Source organism: Trachinotus anak, unplaced genomic scaffold (assembly GCF_046630095.1).
Source record: "Trachinotus anak isolate AG129_WGS33_773 ecotype Australia unplaced genomic scaffold, CSIRO_AGI_Tana_v1 ptg000019l, whole genome shotgun sequence".
NCBI classification, from domain to species: Eukaryota; Metazoa; Chordata; class Actinopteri; order Carangiformes; family Carangidae; genus Trachinotus; species Trachinotus anak.
The window spans coordinates 12,066,055-12,086,668 of NW_027273870.1; the positions used below are offsets into that span (position 1 = coordinate 12,066,055).

Consider the following 20,614-nt stretch of genomic DNA (forward strand, 5'->3'; position numbering starts at 1 on the left):
ACAAGATATAGTGCCATGGGCCAGGATTTGGTTCAGTTTATCTTAATCTATGAGTCATTTATTAAAAGAAAAAAAATCATAAATTGCTGAAAGATTTTTGGCATTAAATTTACTTCATAACTTTTCTGTGATCCATCCACGGTCTGACTAAGGGTTTCACTTAGTGGGTATGTCAGGCGATGATAATCAAGCACTTCAAAATATCTAGGATCTAAATTCTTTTTATTTATTTATTTTTTTTTAAATACTATTTTACCTAGATTTTGTTGTGTAAAAATAGGTTCATTCAGTAAGTCAAAATACTCTTTTTATACAAGATTATAATGTTTTCTGAGAGCACCACTTTCAACAGCCTGCTTTGACTGTACCATTGTACTGATTATGTTTTATGTGAAAACTTCTTATTGATCCAAATAAATATATACAGTATTTCCCTCATTAAGTGCTCTCTGGTCCCTTTGTGAGTGAGGTTTGTACAATATGACAATAGCAGTTGTGAAAACCTTTGGCAGTAGACATGAAGAAACACTGAAGAAAGTTGCCATATTTTTAGACAGAAATGTTCACTACAGCTCACACCTGGCATCAATCAATATAATTATCTTAGGTGCGATGTAGCAATCATTCAGTAGATTCCTATATGATATAGTCCCATCCCAATACAACATAATCTTACTACTTTAAGGTGTGCAACCAAGTTGAAATTGAGGTGGTCAAACCTGACAGCTGAGGGTCACTTTCACATTTCAACCTTAATGAAAAAAAAAAAAAAATCATACTCCAATCAAATGATCTTTCATCAGTTTTCTAATTGACCTATTTGAACACACTCTGATGAAGTAATTACATCATAGCTTCCCTTGACTGTAAGCATACTACATACAAAAACCTGACCTTGGCAGCTCATGATGCATTTAGGGAAGTTAGTGAAGAAAAATCAGGTAGTCTATTGCCCTCTTTCTGTGTTATTTTTAGAGAATAGTATTACATATATTAATTTATTTTCCATATATTAATGCCAAAGTGTGACAGAACTACAGGTGCAAATATTCAGAAGCTGTACACAATAACCAGTGCCCATCTGAGAACATTGATGAAACTGAGGTTCTTCAATCTAGTTTAAGTAAAAGCATGAAAATTCCACATTGATCCAGTGAAATTTGGGTGAGTGATCTACCTGAAGACAGTCATTATTACAAACAGGAAGAGTTGGACAGTAAGCCTCAAGTAGTACTGTATCTGTATTAATTTTCTAAGACAAATATGACTGAAAAAGCAAACTGATAGCTTTTGGCTTTTCAGGGACTGTTGAACCAATTCAAAAAAAGCATGATACCAGAAAAAACAAAACACACTTCCTGTACACTATCGAAAATATTAATCTGACCAAAGTTTTGCAGCCTAGGCTAGCTCTTTGAATATTTCTTCCTCATCTCCGATGTCCCTTCTGCTTCTTGTTCCTTGCAGGGGTCCTGATCGGCTGACTGGCAGCTCCATTTTCCAGTGGCACAGGAACTGGAGCTGCCGGTGGAGAGGTGGGAGGGAAAAGGTCTGGCTCTCTTTCAATGCTGGACTTGAATGGTCCAGCAGGAGAAAATTTCAAGGGACTGAAGATAAATGAAATTATTTATAATTTTTATGCATCTTCTAGGTTTTTTAGCAACATTCCAGAAATTATATATAAGAAATTGTAGGTCACATTTGATTGGCTTGGAATCAGGTTTTTGGGTAATATAGAAAACAACGGTAAAAACATTTTAAAATCTTTCACAATTAAAGAGAGCCACTGGCACACTTAGTTAAGACCGATTGCTTCTAATGTATTAATCAATACATACATATGATTTTATGTTTTTTTGCGTTACCTGATGGGTGTGTGCGGGCTGCTGTTGTGTCGGCGTACAGGTCGTGTTCGGGGTTCAAATGAGAAGCCTTCTTTTAGACTCTCTAGCACTGATGGAGCCACGTAGGTAAAACCCTGATGCAAAATAGTCACTCTTACATCATGGACAGATACAGATACATTAATTCTGGCATCCTCGCTAAACTGACTGACTCACTACCTGAAATGAAAGTAAGGTTTCATTTCCAGATGACTGTGGTTTCTAAAGCCTACATATAAACTTTTAAAATGTCTGGTAAGAAAGTGTATCTCACAGCAAAGGCTAGCTCTGCACTGTGGCTGAGTGAGGTGTCATCTGGACTGTCCACTGGTGTCTGTCTGGTAAACCTGGTGTCAAACTGGCTCACATCCTCATCTGACAGCTACAGAGAGACAGACAGGGGAAAGCAACGTTAAAGACAAAAGATAGTAATTGAAAGAAAAAAATAAGGCTTATTAAGGTATGTGAAGATATGAAGGAGCACTGTCTTTGCTTTGAAAAATGAAAGGGATGTACAATTAGTGGTAGTTAAAAAACAAGGAAGATGAGAAAAAAGGAGGATATGAAAAAAAACTTTGTTGAATTCGGTCTACTAGTGCAGAATAAAAAGCATAATATGAATTTAACAAGCTGTTTGATAACATAATGGACACAAAACTGATTACTTACCAGCTGTGGCTTGTATGGCGGCTCCACTCTCTTGTTCAACAGCTCATCCCAGTTAATGTGCTTGAAGAACGGATGCTTCTGCAGAGGAACAAAAGGCTTTTTCTGTTTTGTTGTTCTTTTTCTATATGTTTGAATGTTTAAACACATTTTAAAAAAGCATGTATTCTGTATTTATACTATCCACAGTGTGTCTGTATCAAAGACTTCCTCAAAGGATAATCCCATGTATCCGAAATTATGGCTTCAAGATGGGACCAAAATGATTCCCAGGTCAAGTGAGGACTGTGGAGTATGGAGTGATGAAATAATGTTACTGGGATGTACCCCCTGCCTCTTATTTTACAAGTTCTAGCTTTGCTTACAATTGGGCAGCATTTCAATATTATCCTTTAATAGTGGACTTTTCTACTCAATTTGCACCTTTTCATCACCTTAAAGCAGACAATACTTATCACTGTCCTCTCAAAACTATATACTGTAAATCCTTTAAATGGCAGTTGACACGGTACAGTGTATCTGTGGCAAGCATGTTACCACTTTTCCTGTCTGCTACCTGTTTGATTTGTTTTACATTGCATTTCTACTTGATGATATACAGCATTCCACCTGGGGATATTATTTTGAACTGTCACATTTTCAGTATGTCTCATGTGGCTTCACGCATGCATTTTACACTCATAGGGAAACCATATTAAAGTCAGGTAGAAAGTTACTGCAGTTAGTTACCTGGATATCTGCACAGTCTGCATTATTTGAGCCAAGTCTCTGGGCTGGATTCTTCTTCAACAGCTGAAAATAGATGACACGTCACTATAAAGATTAATGATAGCCTTAGTGAAATAATCACTTATTTGATTTAGAGAATAGTGAATCCATTTTCAAAATATTGTTTCTAATGAGGATTCAAACCAAGAAAATAATTATAGTAATACATTTTTCTGTGTGTGTTACAAACCTTCTTGATGAGATCCCGGGCATCAATGGTAAGATATGGGGGGAGATTGAGTTTACACTTCAAGATCTTATCAATGGTTTTCTTCCTGTTTTCAGCTGTGAATGGAGGCTGGCAGAAAATCAGAGGAGGGAGTCAGTGGCTAATAAAGGAGATCAAAATTACTGGTTTTTCTCTTCTGTAAATAGATATGTATGATGTACATCCATCACAGTATGGATGAAAAGCATCTCTAACAAGCAGTGTTTGGTAATCCATGACTCAACATTAAATGGGTATATTTTGCTGTTGCCATATTAGACTTTGGCAACAGCAAAATACACCCATAACACATGATGCTGTTGATATCAGTTAAAATAAGGTATCAAACAAGAACTAAACACTTGTATTAGGGATCAGAGCAGCTGTACAAGTCATCTGGATTGAATATGACATTGGTTTTATTTTAATTTGTTTTTTTTTACTTTAGTTGAAGATTGTACAGATAGTCAAAGGAGCCTTTACCAGCTGTGACCCTGAGAGTCTGTGTGTGTCATCATGACAATATGTGGTCCTGGAGACACTTACTAAGCAGGAACTCTCACAGTAGCAGTTTTGAGTACTTTGGCAGGTGTTTATGTCTGTCTGTGAACAGATTTTGTCCCAATAAAATAGGTGGAAGATATTGTTACAAAACTTTACATGTGTATAGTTGAGATCAAAGTGAAGGCAAGTTCGAAGATGGGTGTTAATCCACCCATAAGTACTGAATACTCATGTAATAATGTAAATTACATAGATGTTATCTATGCATTGTCCTAATACTAACCATGAGTTACATACTGAGCCATGAGTTAGATGAGTGCTTATGGCTCATGGTTTGGAACATCAACATCGTGTGTCAGGGCAGGTGTGATCCCATCAAGGGGTGGTTTCTAGGTCTAGGTCGGAGCTGTTATTCTCTTTCTTGCCTTACAGTCTGACTCTTTCCCTCAATAAATTGCTTGACTTCAGGGCATTTTGAGGCCAAAGCACTCCATGTCTCATTATTTCTGCCTCAATTTCTACAGTCTGACTGAGATCTGAAAAACATTTTGAGGATTCTGGAAGATTCAGGAGTAGAAGGCAAGTAATCAGCGAGTCAGTAATAGAGCTGGTCGGTCACTAAATGCTTTTCTTTAACTCACCGGTCAGTCTTATTTCCAACTTGCCCCAAGCAAACAGGCCAGAAGAATGAAATCATTGATACAAGCTGCTGAGCTGAGATTCAAACTAGGGGGACACTCTTTATTCAGTCTGTTAGGCTACCTAAAGCCTTCAGTAAGAGGAGCAAACTGGAGTGATCTGAGCCCTCATCTTTCTCGTAGGACACCTCCCTTTAGAGGTAGTGAGTACAGTAGGGAGACATGGAGTAAGATCCTCTCCAGCAATATCAGATTAAAGGATAAAAACTGAAAAGTACAACAACCCATAACCATCTCCTTACATAGTTTTCTCATAATTAGTAACTGTTCTCTTTCACAGTTCTAGCTTACCGATCCGGTCATCATATCGTACATCAGGGCCCCAAGGCTCCACCAGTCTACTGCTCTGTTGTGACCGGACCTGGTCAGGATCTCTGGAGCCCTGGAAGAGAGGATGACATACAGAGATGGAAGACATACACAAATTTCATGATACATTTACAGCTTGCATTACACCATTCTGCTTTAATGCTCCCAAGTTTGTAAATGATATTACAACCTCTTGCATATCAAAAGAAGACCTACAGAACCAACAGCAAGATAACACATGTTCTCATAGAATGTTTGATGGAGAGGAAAAAAAGCAGCATCCTGTTTTACATGTGGTCACAAAGGTGTTAAAAAGCTACAGAGTGAGTGTCTAGGGTATGTCTATGAGAGTAAGTGCAGTGTTACCCACATGTATTCTATGGTGCCACAGAAGGTGTGTGTGACTGCTCCATCATGAATTGATTCTTTACAGAGGCCAAAGTCAGTTAGCTTGATGTGTCCTTTAAATAGAGAAAAAACATATTGAAATAACACCAATGGTTTATGTGTAAGCCTAAATTTATATTACAACCCAAAAAAGTTGGGGACACTGTGTAAAATGTAAACAAAAGCAGAATAAAATGATTTGCATATCATGTAAACCCACCCAGAACAAAGACAACATATCAAATGTTGAAATGCTGAAATTGTATTGTTTAATGAAAAATATATGCTAAATTTGAATTTGATACCAGAAATATGTTTTTTAAAAAGTTAGGGCCGGGGCAACAAAAGACTGGAAAAGTTGTGTAATGCTAAAAATAACATCTGGTTGAATAGCTCACAACTAATCAGGTTAACTGGCAACAGGTCAGTAAGATGATGGGTATAAGAAGAGAGGCACACTCTCTGTGCAGTGAAGATGGGGAGAGATTCACTTCTCTGTGAAAGACTGCATGGGCAAATAGTGCAACAGTTTAAGAATAATGTTCCACAACATGAAACTGCAAAGAATTTGGGAATTTCAACATCTATGGTTCGTAATATTAAAAGGTTCAGAGAATCCAGAGAAATCTGTGTGCAAGGGACAAGGCCGAAAACCAGCATTAGATGGCCATGATCTTCGGGTCCTCAGGTGCCACTGCATTAAAAACAGACACAATTCTATAGTGGAAATCACTGCATGGGCTCAGGAACACTTCTGAAAACCATTGTCTGTGAACACAATTCTTCGCTGCATGCACAAATGCAGGTTGAAATTCTGCCATACAAAGAAGAAAACATATCTAAACATGATCCAGAAACATCGCCGACTTCTCTGGGCCCAAGCTCATTTAAGATGGTTTAGAGGGAAAATGGAAAACTGTCCTGTGGTCTGATGAATCAAAATTTCTAATTCTTGGGGTGACCCGCTAGCCAAGTGGTTGGGGCACGTACCACGTGAGCGCAAGTCACCGGTTCGACTCCTGAGCAGCCCGACTCTTTCCTACATGTCATTCCCCTCTCTCTACCCCTTTTCCTGTCAGTCTCCACTGTCATGTCAAATAATAAAGGCCCAAAAAGCCCAAAAAAGTACATTTAAAAAAAAAAAAAGAAATTTTCAAATTTTTTGGAAATCATGGACACCGCATCCTCTGGGCTACAGAGGAGAGGGACCATCCAGCTTGTTATCAGTGCACAGTTCAAAAGCCAGCATCCATGATGGTATGGGGGTGCATTAGTGCCCATAGCTTGGGTAGCTTGCATATATGGGAAGGTACCATTAATGCTGAATGGTACAGTATATACAGGTTTTGGAGAAACATAAGCTACCATCCAGACATATTTTTCAAAGAAGGCCTTGCATATTTCAGCAAGATGCTGAGCAATGCCAAACCGCATTCTGAGCATATTACAACAGTATGGCTCTGTAGTATAAAGCAAAACTAAAGCTAATATAAAGCTAAACTGGCCTGCCTGCAGTCCAGATCTGTCACCCACTGAAAACATTTGGTGCATCATGAAATTAAAAATACGACAAAGGTGACCGCGAACTGTTTAGCAGTTGAAATCCTATAAAAGGCAAGAGTGGGACAACATTTCACTTTCAAAACTCCAGCAACTGATCTCCTCAGTTCCCAAATGTTTAGGTGATGCAACACAGTGTTAAACATGCCCCTGTACCAACTTATTTGAAACATGTTGCTGGCATCAAATCCAAATTGAGCAAACAATAAAATTTCTCAGTTTCAACATTTGATATGTTGTCTTTGTTCTATATTCAATTAAACATTGGTTTACATGATATGCACATCATCGCATTCCATTTTTATTTACATTTTTCACATTTTGCATTTTCAGCAGCTCCACTCAGATGAAAAATTGTTCATTCTGCATTTTGAGGCAGTAAAGGTCTTCTATCTAGTTTCTTTAGACACAAACGGATGTGTTACCTTGGTGATTAAGCATGATGTTTTCAGGTTTGAGATCTCTGTAAATAATCCCGTTAGAATGGAGGTGACCTAGGGCCAACGTTATCTCTCCTAGATAAAAACTACACACAGAATTTATTTAAGTCCAAGATGTAAATTAAACATTAGAAATCATTTCCACAAACAATTCAATGTCATCACCATGACAAAGCTATAAAAACTCTAAATTACAGATAATGTGCAAACATTGAGCTGAGAAGAAGCCATTCTTACCAAGCAGTGTCCTCCATGAAGATTCCCTCCTTCTCCAGCTGCATGAATAGCTCCCCTCCTGTTGATCAACAATAGCAGAGAGTAGTGCCATTAGAGAATTTTCCTCCAGTACATTCCTTCATATCTCTATTCATTCTCTCTATTCTCCCTCTATATCTTCCCTGCTATCCAATCAAAAAAACTGTTGCCATAAATGCTAAAAATGAAGAGATTTGATAAGGTATGTGCACATGTACTAGAGGTTGTCTATGGCATCTGTCCCTCCTCCTTTGTCTTTATCCCCCTCATCCATCCTCAGTACCTCTGTCTTACCACTTAGACACTCAAGTATGAGGTAGAGCTTTCCCCCAGTCTGGAAGGCATAGAGCAGATCCACGATGAACGGGTGTCTCACTGTCTCCAGGATCTCCCGCTCTGCTCGTGTATGGGCTGTGTCTTTAGCATTACACACTATCTTAGCCTTCAAACAAACATGTTGAGAGAGGGAAAGGAAGGGAGGATAAAAGGGAGGCAGCAAGGAAGGAAGGACAAAAACATGGAAGAACGGAAATGAAAGGCAGATAAGTAAGTAATAGAGCAGAAAGATGAATGGAGGAACACCTTCATATAATACACGTACTAGAACTTGTGTCTCAGGAGAAAGCTTTACATTGTGTCCAAGTACCTTTTTCAGGACCTTCATGGCAAATATCTTCCCTATCTGGGCACCTTGAACCTTCCTCACTTGGAAAACCTTAAAGTAGACATTTTTCATTAAAATAAAATCATACAAAAAAAGTCAGTGGTGTCTTTTAAAAAGTAACTAAGATTGGGACTATACCAAATGAGATATTTTACGTGGTGCTTTATGTAGTAACATTTAACATCAAAACCTATTACAGCACATTTACAGTCGTGTTCTGGGATTATTACTCTGAGCAGTTATATAACCAAATCTTAGCAGAAGTTACCTTAGGGCGCTTTTCTTATAGAACAGGTCTTGACCGTAATCTTTAGAATTTACAGAAACCCAACATTCCCAATGAGCAAGCACTTGGCAACAGTGGGGAGGAAAAACTCCTTTTTAACAGGTAAAAACCTTGAACCCAATTTATGGTAGGGGGCAATCTGTCTCAACCAGTTGGGTTGAGAGAGGGAGAGAGAGAGCCTGTATGGAAATGCTGCACATTTATTTTGCATTGCAGTTCTGTAAATAACAAAACAAACAACTACAAACATTTCGCACATGTAGGTGAAACACTGGACGAGTAGTGCCTCGTTTAAATTTTCTAGGTGGCGCTATTGAGCCATTTTGCCATACCCATGCGCAATACCCATAAAATACGTAAATGTTCACCAGGCCTGATGTATGTGCAAAGTTTCATAAGTTTTTGAGCATGGTAAGGCCCTCAAAAAGGCAATTAATTTCAGTTAAGAATAATCCTACAATTAGAATAGGGTCCCCACACCCTTGGTGCTCAGAGTCAAATATTAGGTGGCTTGCAGTGACAGATCCAGACTTTCCAGATGCAGAGGTATCTGCAGAAGGTATCGTAAATAAAAATACAAGGAAAAAAGTCTCTTGATAGAAAAAGATTCACTTTTCACTTTTAAAATGTGTATATGCCAGTGTGCGTGTACGCACACACACACACACCTTGCCATAGGCTCCTTTTCCCAGCACAGTGAGAAGCTCAAAGCAGTCTGGTCCGACTCTCTCACTGTCTCTGTTGACACTCTCACTTGTCAACTCCACCTCTTCCGTCTGAACACTAGGATAAAGGATGAGAAAGTAAAACAAAGTATACAGTGGGTTGGATGCCACTGTATATTTGTATATTGAAGAACATCAGGGTATTTGTGTAAGATTTAATAATATTAAATTCTACTTACTTCTCTGGTACTGTCATTGTGAAGTCACAGACATCATCCTACAGATGAGGAACAACAACAACAACAAAAAGAGTAACCCTCTTATTACAATAGTAATAACAGTAATTGTGTTTTAAAAAAAATCTGGTTAAACTTCACAATCTTAAACTCATACAGAGCCACATTCTTTTCATAATTATCACTATCTTAATTACAAAATAGCCTATTCAACCTATTCAAATGACATCTTATCTTACAAACGCAAGAAAACAATTATAAAGTAATGGGGGAAATTCAATTTTCTCATTTCATCCTGTTGTATTGCAGTTATCTATGTGATCAACTGTAATCTTATCAATGATCATGGGATGCAAACCTCTGTATCACTGATGTCTTCAGTCTCCAAGTCAATGTCAAACACTCCTGCCATCCTGAAAGAGAGATAATACAATCAATCTGTAGTGTTTCATTTATCTAGAGGCTCATATTTTTACCTCAATGAGGAATGTCATTTTGCTCTTCAAGTTAAACATATGTTTTATTCTTGTCAGCAGAAAAGTGAACATTACAAGAGCACTACAGCAGCCCACATGTCTGCTCTTAGTCAACAATGTGGAAGAGAATTGCTGCAATTACCTTTTTTTCCAGGAAAATATAAATGTGGTCATTAACAATTAATATTGTCTTTCTGTGCATTAGGAAATTCTGGGATACCTTAAGTCATTCATAGGGAACAATGGAGTCACTGGACCACAGAATGGCCTAACTATTGTAACTGACCAAAATGAAAAACCGTCGTTTAATAATCAACATGGGAGCAGCTTGTAGTCTGAGTGAGTCAAAACGCAAATAACTTGGCCCACTTAAGACGTAACGTTAGCCTAGCTTCCACCATGCAGCTGTTTGAGCAAAACATGGCACAGCTACATCCTTGTGGTTACAACAAACCGTGACAATCGTTTCTGTGTTCTTGTCTGAAATTGTGTAGCTTCACGTAACGCAAACTGCTATCACAGACGTCTCGGTTTCAAATGATTTAAGATGGTACCTTAAGTTCTTACGTTAGCATGCTAGTGAGTCAGATGGCAACCAAAACAACATGTGAGTGACCGTGTCAGCAAATGTTTAGGTGTCAAAGAGATGACTTACTCCCACAATTGGTCGGCAAGCTTATTGGGGTGTTACTTCTTCCCGAAAAATCTCACACTGGTTACAACTGGCTGACGATATTAAATGACATATTATCTCGTTTACAACCGAGGTTAACCGCTGGTTTGACAAATAGCTAGCTAATGCTAATGCTAACTAGCCTTTCACCTGGTAACGCTCCTACATCCGGTGGTTCCTTATTTCAGTCTGGAGTCCGAAAAAATAAAGCTGTAATTCAAACGCCAACAGCTGTGGCTGTCATTGGTCTAGTTACACTTCCGCCAACTAACCCGTAACAACACACAGCGGTGTTTAGGTTCCCTACATGCTCCTATATCAACCTGAAACCTTCGTGCCGATTTGTGTTGTGGTTGTTGCTATTCTTCTTCGATTTGATGCGTCTAGACGCTTCAGTGACATATTGCTGCCCTCTGCTGTTTGCTTCAAGTACTCCAGTTGAGACTCAATTATATTTTTTTATAAAGTTCAATTGAATGTAGATATTCCAATAGTTTTTTCATTTTAGTCCATTCCTCCAGGTTGAACAACGTGCATATATTGAAAACAGTCTCTCCAGATGCTTCCACATCTCTGAAAAGCTTCCTCCATTGTAATGAGTACTTGGATGATGACATGTTTCACAGTCTCTATTTCTCCACATTTACACTTTCCATCTGGGTGCTTCCCAGTCAGAGCCAGCCCACTTCTAAGCCCACAGTGCCCAAGCTTCATCATGGTTATGACAACCGAGTCCCTCCTTTTACAGCCAAAATTATTATAATTTTCCCTTACTCTTTCTTGAATATTGAAATAGAACTTTCCCTTGTTTTATTTCTCCCATTAATTCTGCCACAATTTTTTGACTAACTTAACTGCTGAGGAATATTCTGGCAATCGAAGTTGTATATGCATTCCAATGTCCTCTTGCTGGGTGCCTCATTCCCCTCTACACCCATGTGCACTGGTACCCAAATAAAACCCACCTCACACCCCTCTTTATTGATTCTATACAAAGTTTGAAATATTTCTAATATTTCTTTCCTCCTTTTATTGCAGTCAAGATTGCTGCTGAATCACTGTATATAACTGAATACTTTGGTTTATTGTCCTCCACCCACCAAAGTGCCTATAATACTGCCAGCATCTCCACCGTGAATACTGATGTTTGATCTGATATCGTCTTGTCTTTTTGGATTCTTAACTGGGGAATTAGATTTCAAATTATTTCCAAAATTTGGTACGGTCCTTTTTGCCCTTCCCATGAACTCCCAGTGCTGATTTAAAAGAGCTTTTGCTGGAACTTGATTGTCATATCCTTTTATTTTCATCAAATATTTTAGTCATAATCATCAATACAGGATTGTATCATTGCTCTATAAGTCATCGCCAAGTGTTTCTGTCAGCCCCCAAATCGGACCCTGACAAGCACCTTAGACAATTTATTATTTTCCCACATTTTAGCACAGTCTTCTCTATAAGAGTTCTCCATGTCATTCTTTAATCTAGCCACATTCCAAGTAACAAGTAACTTAAATGTCTTAACCCTTTCCAGGGTGTGATTTTAAATCATCAGACTTTCCTTTGGCAGTTTCTTTTTATATCCAAATACCATGTATTTTGTTTTATCTATTGAGATTCTGAATCCTCCCCACTCAGCCACTTCATTTAGACTTTTCTGAATTTGGCTAAAAACATAAGTAAGGTTTCTTCCCCGTTTACATATTGCCCCATCATCTGCAAATAATGACAGACCAAAATCATTTAGCACTTCACTAAATATGCCATTTACATTGATATGTTGAAAAGGACAGGGCAAATCACACTTCCCTGGGGGGTACCATTCTCCACTTCTAGCTCCTCAGAGAGTTCGCTTCCAACTCTAACCTGTTGGGAGCATACCAACATTGACCTATTGCATAAAACATTTTTTATCTAATTAAACATTCTTCGTCTTACTCCTGCATTGTACAACCTAATTAATAATCCTTCCCTCCATAGCATGTCATAAGCTTTTTCAATGTCTATAAATACTGCCACTAGTGCTTCTTTATTTGCTATTGCCTTTTTTATATCCAGGTCTAAGTTTAAAACAGAGTCCATTGTTGAAGCACCCTGCCTAAACCTGCTCTGATATCAGAATCAGAATCAGAATCAGAATCGGTTTTATTGCCAAGTATGTTTCCACATACAAGGAATTTGTGCTGGTGATTGGTGCAATTGGGGATCAGGGGGATCAGTGACAGTGGGGCTCTCTAGCCTTTTTGATAAGGCTGATAGCAGATGGGAAGAAGCTGTTTTTGTGGCGAGAGGTTTTGGTCCTGAAGGGCCGCAGCCTCCTGCCGGAGGGGAGTGACTCAAAGAGTTTGTGTCCAGGGTGGGAGGAGTCAGCTACAATCTTCCCTGCATGCCTCAGGGTCCTTGAGGCGTACAGGTCCTGGAGGGATGGTAGATTGCAGCCAATCACCTTCTCAGCAGAGTGGATGATACGCTGCAGTCTGTTATTGTCCTTCTCCGTGGCAGCAGCGTACCAGATGGTGATGGATATGGTACGAAATAGCCTTTTTTTCCCCCAATATGTACACTTATTTAGCTGTTATCATACGTTCCATAACTTGACACACCACTGATTTCAGAGCAATGGATCTATAAGAGCTAGGGTTACTTGGTTCCTTTCCGGGTTTCAAAAAGGGGATTATCACTGCATGTTTCCACTCTTTGGGCAAACAGCCAGTCTCCCACACATATTAATCAGAGCTACTATTTCCTCTAATATCAAATCTCCCGCATGTTTAAATAGTTGGTATCCTAGCCCATCTCTCCCCAGACTGGTGTCCTTGCCTTGATTGATGTCTCTTTTTAACTCATCCAAAGTATAAATAACATCGTCAGAATTATCATTATTTGTTTGCAATTTCTCCAGTTGATTACTTCTAGTTTCCTATCTTCTCCTATTTTCCTCACTTACATTGTTTGAACTGTGAACTCTTTGGAATTGCTCTACCAACATGTTTACTTTTTGCATTTTTTGCATCTTGCTTTCCCTTCAGCCTCCTCTCCATGGCGACAGAGAACAGGGATAGTGGTTTGCTTGAACCCCCCCTCAGTCATTCTACGGACTACATTCCAACTTTTCTTTATGCAAGTCTCAGGCCCCAGCTTACCGCAGAAATGTCTCTAGCTATTTTTCTTGGCTTCTTTTATAATCCGCCTAGCTCTGGCTCTGGCTCCAAGCCTCTTATATTCTGTTGCATAACTCTCCAAAGGATGCCTTTTTAATTTTTTGAATGCTCTATTCCTAGTGCAAACAGCATTACTGCTCTCTTCGTTCCATTGAGGAACCATGGAGCCTCTCTGGGGAACCTTCTTCTTAGGTCACACCTCTGCAGCCACTGACCATATTACCTCAGTTAATGATTTATTCCATTCATCTAGCCCCTCCTTACTTTCTAACAGCCCTATTTTTTCATTCAGATTTTCCACACATTTTATCCAATTTGCTCTTTTAAAATTGAGTCCTAATGAGAGATTAACTGGTTCCTCTATTAAACATCTTCCAAATTTACTAACAACCTGCACATGATCACTTCCCTAAGCGGATGAGTCATTGTTTCCCACCCGCTTACTGATGCTAATTCTGCTGATACCACTGTGATGTCTATAGCTGATGAGATGTTTTGGCTAGTCCTGAACCATGTTGGCCATCTCTTTTCCTTCCTCCCCATAACTCACTGTAGGTGAGTAAGTCTCCTACCCAAACCACTGGAGTACTAATATTATTATTTCCTGCGAGTGCCTTTCTTCCAAATTACTATTTGGATTATACAAGTTAAAAACAGTGATTTTTCCCATACTAGTATGCACCTCTATAACTACACATTCCATTTCTGTTTCGACTTCTGTACTGAATTCTCCTTCCTAATAAAAGAAGCACACCCCCCTCCTGATCTATTCTCTCTGTCCTTTCTTTCACAGCTACATCCATGTACTATAAAATCTAAGTTTGGTTTTAGCCAAGTCTCTTGAATGCACATAATCTCCAGTTTTTTTTTTAGTTCATCTAGCCTTTTCTTGAGTTCTTGACCCTTTGCAGTTAGGCTCCTAGCATTCCATTGGAAGATGTAAAACATTGTGAATATGAGGCTAATCATCATTATAGTCCCTATCTCTCCTGGCCATTTCTTCTTCATCTGTTCCTAGTAATAATTCCTGACCCCCATTTGCTGTTTGCCCATCATTATCTTGTGAGTAGGTGACCTCCCATATTTCTTTTGGATCTATTCTCTTAAATTCCTAAGAGTTTTTCTGCTGCAAAGGTAATTTCTTGTGCCACGTCTGATTTTCAGCTTGCAACTGTTTTCGCCTTCCACATTGCCTCGACCATAAAAGCTAAAAAAATTTTCCTATTAACCACCGCCGTGCCGTCATCACCAACAGACATTGCAATTACCTTTGCTTGCTCTCTGCTAGTGAACTCAGCTCTGGCCTGCCCCACCCTGCTTGTGCCTCCCCCCCTTCTCAATGCTTCTGCATAAGATATTTAATTTCCCTTCCTTATTTTCTCTACATTATCAGCTTTTATCTAGCTCGGACATCTTTGCAGGAAGCTGGGTGATCACCTCCACAGTTGCAAGACTTAATGGCTTCTTTGCATTCTTTTCCATCATGATCCCCTTCACACCAACTACACCTTCGTTTCTCTCTAGACCTCATACCTCTCCTCAGTGTTTGGCTCAGTCCTCCTCACTTTAGCCTGTCCATTACATGTCACTATCCTGAGAAGAATCCCCCCCTTTTTGCACGATTTCTTCCTTGCTCCCAACCCCTTCCCATTCGCCTCCAGTGGGCATTAGCTGTCTGTGATAATTTCGGTCCAACAGCAAAACTTAGGTTACAAGCTTCCAAACTTCCACCGGCCACGATGTACAACACACCCTGTTGTTGTTGTTGTTGTTCTTCTTCTTCTTCTTTTTCTTCTTCTTCTCTTTCTTCTCTGCTGTTTAACGGCAACTGGCTTCCAAAATGTTGCATTACTGCCATCTTTTGGAATCTTTCATCTCCTACATTGTCCAGTGTACTATATCTTTCCCATCAGACCTGCCTCCTGCAAGAAGTTGAGAAAACATCTTCCTCCTCGCTTACGTGCAGCCCACTCCAGGATATTCTTCAGCTTCTTTCCTCTCACCCCTGGTCTTTTCATCTCCACCATCAAATGTTCCTTTTCTTAATTGTGTCTATTGCAGTTGGTGATGACACGTTCTACCATTTCTGGTGCCTGACAGTGCTCAAAAAGACCGGTTTGATGTTGGATGTTGAATGAAGTGTGCTACGTAGTTTGCTGTGTCCCATTCTTCATCTTGATATTATGACCTCTTGTCTCCTGTTTCCTCCCCTGTATCTCACAGTCCTACTTATTTTTGAATTGGGTGTAAATGTCTCCCCTTCGTCTCCTGATGCCATTGTGGCTGCCATACTTGCATAATTTAATACTGATATCTATATTTTCTTATTTTATTATTTAGCTAGTTTGTCCACTTGCTTCCTCTTATACTGATATGACCTGGAATCCATAACAAAATGTGCCTTGGTCTATTGCTCTTGAATTAATTGTCATCATTTTAAAAATCAAATCCAGCTGAGTATTGGACACCTGCCTCACTTCTAATGAACAAATATTAACAAAATTAATCAATTGCAGGTAAATTACGTATGATTATTGAACATGTTTGAAGAAAAAAAAAACCCTCCATCACAGCTCTTCATCAGTAAATTTTCACAGTTCACATATTTACAAAAAGGTTGGCAGGTCATTCTCTCAGTGACAGCCTCAGATTTGTTCTTAGGATGCTGATCCCTCTTCATTGTCCTGTACGAAGGGAGAGACAAGAAGAGAAATAGGGGATGTGGATATTTCAAGCTTGTTACACAAATAAATAATTGGGCTTGTTACACATCAACTAATGTTTGTTAAAAAATGTTTATTAAATAATTGGGCTTTTATTAACACATTAAAATGTGTATATAATTGTGTGTATATTTTAACTTGCCTGTGATGGGAAGAATGTTGCTCTCAGTGAGAGCAGTGATGCTGCGCTTTGGTCTCAAGGATAGCTGGCAGGTCAGGAGCAAGTTTGGTGGTTGAGATGCGAAGGACGTCACGGAGATGGCTGTCGGTCATTCTGGTTCTCAGTCTGTTTTTGTTCAGCGTTAACAGAGAGAACATCTGCTCACAGATGTACGTTGAGCCGAACAGACTCATCATTTGTTTTGCATGGCGTCTCATCAGAGGAAACCTGCCCTGTTCCAAGCTACGGTAGAAGTCAGGCAGGGAAAGAACACAGTGTTGATTCTTCAGGGAATCATCACACTGCATTTCGATCAGTTCTAACTGCAGATTCACTTCCACTTCTTCTGCATCCATTGAAAACGGAGCTGCAAACAGTGTGATTTCCTTCTCAATGACAGAAAAATCTTCAAAGTGCCGACGAAATTCTGTGATGAGAGATGTGATCACACACACACATATTCTCCCATTTTAGCAGAGATCTTGGCATTTGGAAATGCGCATTTGATTTCGCTCAGCATGGGGAAGTGTGCTGCGTTGAAGTGGCGCAGTTGTGACTCCAAGAGACGGAGCTTTGCACAGAATGCTTTCACATGGGCATACAGCTGTGGCACAAGCTGGTCTTTGCCTTGCAGTCTCTTGTTGAGGGTGTTGAGATGATCAGTGAGATCAACCAAAAAAGCCAGGTCTGCTAACCATAAAGGATCACTGAGCTCATGCAAAGGTCTGCCCTTTTCTTTCAAAAACATGTCGATATTTGATCTCAGGGAATAAAACCGCTGCAGCACGGAGCCACAACTGAGCCAGTGCACCTTAGAGTGGTAGAGCAGGTCGCCGTATTCGTTATCAACATCAGAGAGGAACGCCTGAAATTCTCTGTGGCAGAGCCCTTGTGCCCGAATTATATTAACAGTTTTCACAACTGTGCTCATCACATCGCCAAGCTGAACTGTCTTGGCACAGAGAGCTTCTAGGTGGATGATGCAGTGCATTTTGACAGCCTCACCTCCGCTCTCTCGCACCTTAGCGCATACCAGAGATGCCATTCCTTTGTGCGCACCTGTCATTGCCGGTGCCCCATCTGTTGTAAGTCCGCACAGCCTGTCCCATTTAAGTCCAATCTGGTCAATTGCATCTGACACAGCTTCAAAAATATCCTTGCCAGTTGTTGTCCCCTTTAGACTTTGAAGATCAAGCAGTTCCTCCGTAATGCAAAAATTATCATCAGCTCCCCGCAAAAAAATTAACAGCTGTGCAGTGTCCGTGGCATCTGCGCTCTCATCACATGCAATCGAGTAAAAATCGAAAGTACGAGCTTTATCTGACACTTGCTGTTTTAAGTTGGCCGACAGGTCTTCAATTCGCCGCACAACTGTATTTCTGGACATGCTTACATCGTTGAAATCCTGTTTTTTTTCCGGGCACATTATTCCCACGACTTTAGTGAGGCACTGTTTGATGAAGTCACCATCTGAAAAAGGTTTCCTGTGTAGGGCAATAAGATGAGCTACTTCATAACTAGCTATTGTGGTATTTTGTTCAGCCTTGTTAGCACGGAAAAAACACTGTTGCTGGGTTAGCAGGCTAGCTGTCATTTGCTTCAGCTTCTCCTCCCGCTCAGCACCAGTGTAGGACGTGAAGGTCTGATGTTTTGTTTCATAATGTCTTCGTACATTGTACTCTTTCATCACGGCAACCGTTTCATTGCAGATCAAACACATACATTTTCTCTTGTTTTCTATGAAAAAATATTCATTTTTCCACCCAGTCTGAAATTTTCTGCACTCACTTGCGATCTTGCGCCTCTTTGGTTCGGCCATTTCTGGTGACCCTGAGCGATTTTTTTAACTTGATACTATCTTGTTCAAGGCAGTAGCTCCACCTTGTGTCAAAACTAAGAATTACAATACAGTTAAGCGCAAAAAATATGTGCAGGACATTGACCATTATGTTTTTAGACTTTGATACGGGCCAATTGAAAATAGTCGGTGGGCCGCAGTTGGCCCACGGGCCATAGTTTGGACACCCCTGATCTAAATAAAGGTATGTAAATGTGTTTCAGGGATATCATATCTGCTCCCCAGTTCAACCCAACAAGATACCTCACCACATTTATAACTTTTTTGCATCTATTAGTAACATGTTTAATGTGGCCTTTCCATGTTAACCTAGTGTCAAAGTAGTTCCTAAAATCTAAAATGTCTCTAGTGTTTCCAGTCTATTTCCATACAGCTCTAAATGGAACTACATGTTCCACATTTCTTCCTTTTTATAAGACCCCATCAGTCACAAATGATTACCTTCCCATCTGGTCACACAGATCCAAAGACATCATTTATCATAACTGTTTTACTTGAATACTTCTCTTATTTAAAATATCCATTAACCAATTAAACATCTTTCCCTTGATTCTCATGAAATGCATTACTATCAGAAGTCCTTCCTTACACAGCATATCATAGGCTTTTTCTACATCAAAGAACACTGCTGCCACTGTTTCCTTATTAATTTTCCTTACCTCATCTTCTAGACATACTACTGAATGAAATGTACCCCTACCTTTTCTAAATCCACTCTGACATCCAACTATTAGCTGCTGCTTCTGTAAAATAGAACATTAAACAAATCTCTACGACAGCCTTCTTCCATCTGCGCAACATGCAAAAATCAGACCCATTCTGTGTCTAAAGCAGGGGTACTCAAATACAAATCTTCAAGGGCCACAAATATGATTTTCAGTGACTCAAAGGTCCATTTATTGAGGTCGGTTAGGCCAGTTTACCATTAAGTTTCACAAAAATAAATCAGCACCTCCATAGAGTCGTAACAGGTAACAAACAAACATATCAAGATCTCAGGAATCAAAGATAATGAAAAACTATTTTACATTCTAAGTGCGTCAGTGCAACACAGCTTAATGAGAGAAATGGCATCTTGTGTCTTTTGCCAGTCTTTGGAACTTTGGCTCAAATGGTGTGATGGCCAGGTGAACACACTGTTGTAAGTGATTTTCACTGTCCACCTTTCTTTTGGCAGACAATTTGGAACACGCCATTTTCGTGCAACCTTTTTTTTTCCGTGCGCAATCTAGGCTCCCTCCCCTGCTCTCTGGCAAAGTAACAATGTGAACAGCTTCAAAAGCAAAAGTGAAACTTAAAAATGCGCTCGCAGCGCGACCCATTAACAGGCTGTCTGTGTATCGTTGGCATGGAGAAAAGTCCCGATAGGTATACGTGTTGACCCAACCAAAACACATACTGAAGAAATAACAGTTCGGGGCCACAAATAGGTGGCCGGCGGGCCGAGTACCGCTGGTCTAAAGGATGCTGAAAAGCTAGTTCATGTGTCACACATCGGTGGTTGTAAAGTATATTTTGAGCAACAAAAAAATTAAACATGTTTTATTTTAATGTTACAAGATCACCATAATTTTCAAATTTAGAATTACATTTAAAAAAAACTAACATACTAAAATAAATTTAAATTAAATACCCATTATTTATTTTCCAAAGCCACAGGGAGCCACAGCAGAGGGATGAAAGAGCCACATGCGGCTCCGGAGGTTGCCAACCCCTGTCCTAAACCATCCCTTAGTTATGCTGCTATAGAGCTAGACTGCTGGGGGATTCCCATGATGCACTGGGCTCTCTCTCTCAGGACTACTTTATGCCATTAACTTTGTTTTTTTTCCACTCCTGTAGTTTGTGCTTCTCTTCTCCCTCCCTCTTTCTGTCCACATTCTGCAGGTATCTCTGTTTCTGGAGCAGCAGGATCCAGATATACCATTACTCATCATCACCATTACTATTAACCACTGTTATCTGTCATTATTATTGATAACATCATTATCTATACAGCTTGTCTCTCACTCTCTCTGTCTTTTCTCCTCTCTC

At 39.6% G+C, this 20,614-nt stretch overlaps 1 protein-coding gene across 3 annotated transcripts; it reads right to left on the minus strand.

Annotated features, from left to right (window-relative positions):
• Nucleotides 1-576: 576 nt before the first annotated feature.
• Nucleotides 577-11,052, minus strand: LOC139635929 (ribosomal protein S6 kinase beta-2-like). Of its 3 annotated transcripts, XM_071503508.1 has the most exons (17): nucleotides 10,829-11,052; nucleotides 10,661-10,731; nucleotides 9,888-9,942; nucleotides 9,533-9,570; nucleotides 9,297-9,411; nucleotides 8,325-8,393; nucleotides 7,973-8,120; nucleotides 7,661-7,718; nucleotides 7,409-7,509; nucleotides 5,407-5,497; nucleotides 5,019-5,109; nucleotides 3,508-3,615; nucleotides 3,279-3,341; nucleotides 2,553-2,630; nucleotides 2,158-2,265; nucleotides 1,866-1,978; nucleotides 577-1,607 (listed from the first exon to the last, which is right to left on the minus strand). In XM_071503508.1, exons 3-17 carry the CDS (start codon nucleotides 9,939-9,941, stop codon nucleotides 1,430-1,432), a joined length of 1,413 nt encoding a protein of 470 aa, XP_071359609.1. In that variant the 5' UTR covers nucleotide 9,942; nucleotides 10,661-10,731; nucleotides 10,829-11,052; the 3' UTR covers nucleotides 577-1,429. The 3 variants fall into 3 exon arrangements, with proteins under 3 accessions (XP_071359609.1, XP_071359608.1, XP_071359610.1); XM_071503507.1 differs by having other exon boundaries at nucleotides 10,661-11,052; XM_071503509.1 differs by lacking the exon at nucleotides 10,661-10,731 and having other exon boundaries at nucleotides 10,829-11,038.
• Between the last annotated feature and the right edge of the window lie 9,562 nt (nucleotides 11,053-20,614).

Bases quoted from the DNA above. Each gene is read 5' to 3' on its own strand.
- LOC139635929 (XM_071503508.1), bottom strand. From the start codon at position 9,941: ATGGCAGGAGTGTTTGACATTGACTTGGAGACTGAAGACATCAGTGAT. The intron at 8,121-8,324 runs GTACTTGGACAC...GTTTGTTTGAAG, and splicing joins CCATGAAGGTCCTGAAAAAG to GCTAAGATAGTGTGTAATGC. The intron at 1,608-1,865 runs GTAACGCAAAAA...ATTTATCTTCAG, and splicing joins AGCCCGCACACACCCATCAG to TCCCTTGAAATTTTCTCCTG.